This window comes from Thunnus albacares, chromosome 12 (assembly GCF_914725855.1).
Source record: "Thunnus albacares chromosome 12, fThuAlb1.1, whole genome shotgun sequence".
Classification (NCBI taxonomy): domain Eukaryota; kingdom Metazoa; phylum Chordata; class Actinopteri; order Scombriformes; family Scombridae; genus Thunnus; species Thunnus albacares.
The window spans coordinates 7,489,505-7,496,793 of NC_058117.1; the positions used below are offsets into that span (position 1 = coordinate 7,489,505).

The 7,289-nt window shown below is 38.0% G+C and overlaps 1 protein-coding gene across 2 annotated transcripts; it reads right to left on the minus strand.

Moving 5' to 3' along the window:
• Positions 1 to 25: 25 nt before the first annotated feature.
• On the minus strand, positions 26 to 3,314 carry LOC122993453 (mitochondrial ubiquitin ligase activator of nfkb 1-A). 2 transcript variants are annotated; one of them, XM_044367612.1, is made up of 5 exons: positions 3,229 to 3,314; positions 2,950 to 3,073; positions 2,758 to 2,845; positions 2,530 to 2,650; positions 26 to 2,448 (listed from the first exon to the last, which is right to left on the minus strand). In XM_044367612.1, exons 2-5 carry the CDS (start codon positions 3,064 to 3,066, stop codon positions 1,962 to 1,964), a joined length of 813 nt encoding a protein of 270 aa, XP_044223547.1. In that variant the 5' UTR covers positions 3,067 to 3,073; positions 3,229 to 3,314; the 3' UTR covers positions 26 to 1,961. The 2 variants fall into 2 exon arrangements, with proteins under 2 accessions (XP_044223547.1, XP_044223548.1); XM_044367613.1 differs by having other exon boundaries at positions 2,950 to 3,068; positions 3,229 to 3,313.
• Positions 3,315 to 7,289: the final 3,975 nt, after the last annotated feature.

Below are 7,289 nucleotides of genomic sequence, written 5' to 3' on the forward strand. Positions count from 1 at the left end.
ACTCACAGGATAAAGTATTGCAACACAGTTTTGAAAAGCAGTTTAATTAAGTACAAGACTAAAATCATTACCTTTTTAAAATATTGTGTACAAGTGTTTTTTTTTACAACACTGACCGCAGTTCATAAAATTATATTGTAAAAACACCATGATCTAAGAGGTAGAAGATTACCGGCTAAACTGATTCAGTCCAATTTGATTTTCATGTCATCTTGTCAAAACAACAGGAAACTTCAATCATGAAATAATATTTCTTTGATCAGGTTCACAGTTAAAATCTTAAAAACAAAAACAAAAGATTAGGAAAATAAAAGCTTGATTGGATTTTGACAGCATGTAACACAAACTTTCTAAAATTATAAAAATTCTCTTTGATTACAAAAACATAACGTTCCCATGATTAAGTAACTGACCTTCTTTTACTCCTATAATTAATTAATTAGTTAAACATCCTGCATTTTAAGCCTCTCTGAGTTGTTACATCTCTTGTCACATGCCTCTTATGACATTTATGGTCCAGTGACTGAAGAAAAAATGATTTAATCACAGCTTAGAGGCTACGATCAGGTTTTAACCTTATTTTCATTTGTCATAGCTAAACACGAATCTTTCACTTTCACTCCAATTTAAGAATAAAAGCTTTGAAGTTGAGTAGATCCTGGATGACTACAGTATAGAAACAGCTGAGCACACAACTCTGAGACAGGTGTGGGAGTGACTGTACAAAACATCATTGATCATGAGTAATGAGATAATATGTGATATATAGTATAATTCAGGTAAGGGTACTTTTAGTCTAATATTTGAATTTGGTTTTAACATTTGAAACCACTTTGTTCTGTCTGTATTTGTCATTGTAGTACTAAATGATCCCAATCTGTTTAATCTGGTGTAGCAGAATTTCTTTTCCTGCTCCACTTCGGGGTTCAATTTTGTTTCCATTTCAGTCAATCTCCTATTATTTCACCCCTATTTATCTCTATTTTTAAATTATTTGGGGGGCACGTACGGCTTTATCAGATAGCGATAGTGGAGAGATGACAGGAAATGAGAGAGATTCATTCAAATCTTCAGTCAGATGAAGGGGACGTTGCAGGTCATGGTCGACATCTTAACCCAAAGTCACAGTGCTGCACAATTATCCCTATTAATATACTGTTATTATAAATAGATTGTTATTAATTATTACTGGAGATATTAGGGATTTTACACAAGGAAAATCACGTTTTTGCAGAATAAGTAAAATGTAAGATTTTTTCTAAAAAAGTAACAATATGGCAGATGTACAGATATATGCTGTATGTATAAATCCTCTAATTCTGTTGTGAACATACATGTGATTAAACAAGTTTTTACTCTTAGGTTGGTTCTTTAAAACAGTGGTTCTCAACCTGGGGTCTGGGGACCCCCAGTGGTCCTTGAGGGGACTCCAGGGGATCCCCAGAAAAATGGGAAATATTTTAATTTCATCATTTTATGGATTTCTAGTCAATAAAATGTATAAGAATGATGATTCTGTTCATAGGTTTCACACTCTTCATTGTTAATCTGCCAGTCTACAGTATAGACAGTTATGGAATAACTAAATCTAATCAGATGGGGATCCCTGAGACTACATCTTATCAAATACAGGTCCGCGGCCTGATGGATATCAATTTGGGCGTCCTTGAGAACCACTCACAACCACAAGTATTCTTACTACTTACTTCAAGATAGATCAAGTTTGACAAGTGGTTTAATCTGTGAACTGGTCTTTTAGGGTGTTGCTACATTTTGCAACATAAAGAAATACCTGTCAGCAGTGAAACACATCAAGACATGCAACTGATTCCTCTTAGCATCAAGACTGCATTATGGAGTCTGTTGACAAAACACCTGAGGCAGTATTGAGACACTCAAAAGGCTGCATGACAGCCTTTGAAGCCGTTAAACCTGCAGGCTCCACCTCTTCAGGTCTACTTCTATTTGTCATCCTGTTTTTTGACCAGGTTGTAAATGACTCGAGCTAAAAGAGAAGCTCCAGTGATGCCAGTAACTGCAGTCAGCGTCTTCCACATGCTGGCTGAGCTCTCGTGCCCGTCTATGAAGCTCCTGTAGTCAGTGGGCACCAGGATGTACTTGCGGCCATCCTGAGGGGCCTGCAGCCTCATCACCTGGCCTCCCTCCAGCACCACCTCCCCAAACCCAGTCAGGGTGGTGCCCACCCGCAGCAGCTCCTCGCTCTCCTCCATCGCCACAGGTTTCTCCCCGCTCAGGCCCTGCATCACCACGTTCACCAAGCCCTCCTCAGCGCGTCTCACTCGGTGGTAAACCCTCTCCAAGTAGCACCCAGAGGCCTCCAGAGGGTTCTGCACCTTCACATACAAGTCAGTGAAGTAGACCCCAGGGCTGACCAGACTGAAGGGCACAGAGTTTTTGGTTTCTTTCGAGTTCATCGTCCGAGAGTTCCTGGAGAAGGAATAACACTGTTATTAATGGGCTTGTAGATTGATAAATACTTTTTAAATTTTATTTCTTAGTCTTATGTACCATGTCCTGGTGAGGGTGTTCCAGTATTTCCAGTGTTCTTCTGCGGCTATCCTCTGAATCACACCAAAGCATCGTGGGACAAACTGGCTGGCCAGAGGCTCCCCGTCTGCCTGGACCAGACCTTGAAACAGACATGAAGAGATCTGTCAGTTATCTCAATGACAGGAAGCTGTGTACTAAAATGCATTTTTAAAAAAAAAAGTTTTAATTTTCTAGACATGTTTGTACCTTCTACAGCAACATACTGGAGCCTCTTGTGGGGAGACGCTTTCAGTACCCTGACCAAATGTTGATCTGGTTTGAAAATGGGTATTTCCTGAAATGAGGAAGTGTTTAAATCAGTGTAAAAAACAAACAAACAAACAAAAAAACAGAGTTGTATTGATAGTTGAAAAGTCCTTAAGACAATGATGTACTTGCCTTCAGCTTTTTCAACTCTTTCTTCTTTTCTTGGTATAAATGATAGAACAGGCCAGAAAAGGCGAAGCTGGATCCTACACCGATTATAACCAGAGGGTTTACAGGAAAGTCACCCATATCTGTGCTGATGTAAGGAAATAAGGAATATAAGGGAAACATGCAGCCAGCACAGGTCAATGCAAACTACTGTACAAACAGTAAGTATCGGTGTGAAAGTACGTCGTATGTTTTTGAAGAATAATTAGATAAAGGACGGATAATAAATTTAACCAAACTTACCTGTTACAACTGCAGGTGAAACCGGAACGGTCACATAAATCGAAAACAAAAGCTACAATTACATGGTTTCCTGGTTTGCCCGTTGCGTCACGTTTCATCAGCCAATAGGATGCAAGCAGGATTTTACTTATGAGTTTTGTGACCACTAGGTGGCGGCAGTGTCCTGCTGTATAACTTTCTTGCACCCAAGTATTTATTTAATGTAATTTAATATTATAGTATAATACAAGATTTTTTTTTTCCTTTGGGTTTCAGTAGGCTTCTCAAACTGTCAATTGTATTAAGCCCCAAATCACTTAAAACCGAGGGTGGAAGAAGTTTTCCAATCATTTTCTTAAAATTCCTCCCCAGGCATGTTTTATGACATACAACAATATGCTGCTTAACATTATATTTTATGTCTGATATGGTTTTTACTACAAAAAAGTCACATAACCTTCTAAAAATAAATCTTAAAATTACATATTTTCCTTCTCTCTGATTATAAAATCCAGAATCTATGGATATGAAAATATATATTTCACTCAAAAGTTCATTCTCAGTGTAGGTGCACTGCAGGATTCAATTTCCTCATCACACTCACTATTGAACCACTATTGGTTTCCAAACTAGTTGTGACATTCACAAATCATGCTTGTGTGTAAACTCCATTAAACATAGAAGCTGAACACAGAGAAACTTTCCCCCTTCAGCAGATGAATGTGAAAACAGCCTTCTGGTGTCAAACTATGCATATACATCATTCTTCACAGTGAAGCTCATATGGGGGGAATTTTAAGGAAAAGTATCAATAACACACATAAAAGTTCTGCATTCAAAATTTCACTCAAGAAAAAGTACAAAAGAAGAAATGCCCTTAGATACAAAAGTAAAAGTGTTCAATCTGCAGGATCACCCATCAGTATTATGTAATTGGACCATTATTTTTGATACATTAACATGTCAGCAGTACTTTAATGTTGTAGATGGTCGAGTATCATTTTAATTGAAGAATATACTTTGGGGTAGTTTAATCTGTAATGAGGCATCATATTTTATAAACTGATTATATGTTTTGTATGTAAAATCTTAACCTGTAAGTTAACTAGTAGCTATAGCTGTGAAATGTATATTTTCCTTTAGACGGGGAATAATGAATGAAGACACTGGAACAAGTCAAATCAGCTTTATTTGTATAGCCCAAATTTTACTGTTTGTACAATGTCTCAATAGGCTTTACAGACCCACAGCATGTAGGGCAGTGGGACAAGGACCCCTCTATTCTCCACAACACCTGCTGGACTCTGTACAAACCTGAAAATGTACTTTAGTTTTAACTCTCTTGTAGCAGCAGATGATTACTGGGATAGGAAACAAGAAATGCTAAATTACTTGGCTATTTCTTGTGGAATACTGTGTAGTTTAAAATCAAACATTTTGAGAAAGGGAATATCACTCTGTACTTCCTTTAACTGAACTGTTAACAACTCATATCCATGCCTCCTGTGATGAGGGACCCATGTGTGTATTGCTTGGTATTAAGGGGTAAAAAGCACTAATGTGTGGCTCCTGACTTGGCCCAGGCTCCCCGAGGAGACTCACTCTGACTTTTATGTCTTGAACGTTTCACACCGGTTTAATAGGTTGACCGCTTGTTATCATGATGTGATACTGATTAATGTTGCCAATCAGAATGATGCAGTCATGACATGAGTCATGAGCAGTTATCTGAAGGCTCAGTGATGCTGCTTTTATGTCACAAGCTATAGCCTTACTGCCACATGTTACATATATCTAGCAGCAAAGAAAATTTTCCTTTGAAACCTTCTCAGGTTGCTTCATTTGAATAACTTTTAGAAGCCTGGTAAGGTCAATCTAACCTGTATTTCACAAAACAAAACAAAGATTCAAAGAATGTAATTTTGTGCAATGACATTTTTCCATCTTTCCTATCCTACTGATCATCTTGTGACCTCTCAATTTTACTTTGTGATCCTCTGGACAGAAGGTCCAGAAGGTTGGGAACCACTGTCATGCTGCTGACATCACAACATCACCTGCTAAACAGACTCACTTCTGCAGAAGCTAATCCACTGATTATGTTTTTACTGTAGGCTGCTCTGACCAGCGTTGGCTGATGTAACACATTCATGAATCAAACAGTAAAGCATCACTGACTTTGCCAGCTTCCTTTTTCTCTCCCTCTGTCTGTGTGTGCTGAATAGCAGATGACAGTCTCTTGGCAAACAGTGTTTGACTGTGAATACACACCTGTTTTACATGTGCGCTCATATTTTCTCCTGTCATTTGAATGCTGTCTTCATCTGTTGTTCTCAGCTCTTCTTTATTTTTTAGTCTGTGAAAAACAGTTGGTGACATAGAAATCTACATTGGTGTATCCATTTCCACAAATAGCAGTGAAGAGAAGAGAAGAGAAGAGAAGAGAAGAGAAGAGAAGAGAAGAGAAGAGAAGAGAAGAGAAGAGAAGAGAAGAGAAGAGAAAATACCACCAAAGAATACAAGACACCTTTAACTGGAGCTGCCTTTGTCTCTTTCTTATACTTAGTGCTTGCACTGTTGCTTCATTCCTTCAGTCTGTCCTTGACTGCTCGCTGAAAGCAGAATGGTTTTCAGTTCAAAATAATAAGTTTTCAGTTTTCTTATTGTTGGAACACTTTTCACTCAAACATACATGAACATTTCCTCCAAACCTGCATGGAACAAACCTCTCTGATGACATTGACAGAGCTAACAGTCTTATATGTCTATAGATAAATTAACAACAGACCAGTTACTGTAATGCTACCTAGTTGGAAAGCAGCTGTGAACTCCAGAACTGCGCTATCTACATGGGAATGCAGTGGTTATAGAAGTGAATTAGTGTAAAAGAGAGAGAGAAGAAGAAATCAAAACAAAAAGAGATATCTTGCATTATATTTTCTTTGGATGAGTCATTGTTATTCTTATTGCAACAGCAAAAAATGTTACTGAATCCGTCTTTCTGATCCTCACTGCTCTAAAGGCGCTCATATTTGTTTCAAAGATGCACACTCCCTTTGGCGCTGCCTCTCAGTGATGAGTGAGAGTGGATACAAGACATACGGTGTCAGAGCAGCAGGCCTGGATTTTTATGCCAAAGGTTCCATGTGTTATTTCTCTACTGGAAAGACAGTAGAGGACGGGTGGCTTCAGATGTCCAATAATAAGGGATGATTAACACATGTCTGCATTTTAGGTCCCTGACATGAGGAGAATTTGTGGCCCTGAAAATGTGAGGTTGAGTGTTCGGCATTTCAGACAAAAAGATCCATTTCATGTCACTTGTGAGATCACATGACAGATCTTTACATGTGACCTCAGTAAGATGTTTGGTAGTGTTAAATAAACACTATGCTATGCCAGCAGCTGCGTGGGCACAGTGGTGCTGTGAGCTAAATGCTAACATGCTCACAATGCCAGTGCTAACATGATGATGTTTAGCAGGTTTAATGTTTATCATGATGTTCAATATCTTAGTTTAGCATCTTTTGCTAATTAGCACTAAAAACAAAGTACAGCTGAAGCTGATGGGAATGTGATTAGTTGTGAAAACAGTGGAGGAATGTAACTAAGTACATTAACTTTACAGATTTAAATTTTAAATAATGATGAGCTTATACATTACACTGCATTAGATTAAATCAGTGGTTCCCAAACTTTTTAGCTTGTTGCCCCTCACAAAAAAACCAATGTGTAGTTATGTCTCCTTGTCATGTTTCAGATTTTGGACTTGCTGGCAGCTCCACCAAAAAGACATTTCCCCTCTAAATTTCCCCTCACATGGTTTCAAATAAGTAACAGTTTGAGGCCCAAAGAGGTAAAACTCTCCAATATTTCACAAAAACACAAAGATTAAAGAAAAGTTCTGAAAATTTCAGAAATGTGTGTAGTTTTTTCTTCTTTCCTACCCAATCCATCATCTTAAGACCCCTCAGATTTATCTGTGACTCTTATAAAGTGGTTCAAACTAGCTCCACCTCAACCAGCTATAAAATGCTCCTTATGCATTGACTTTTAAATTTATTTGATATATAAGTCACAAC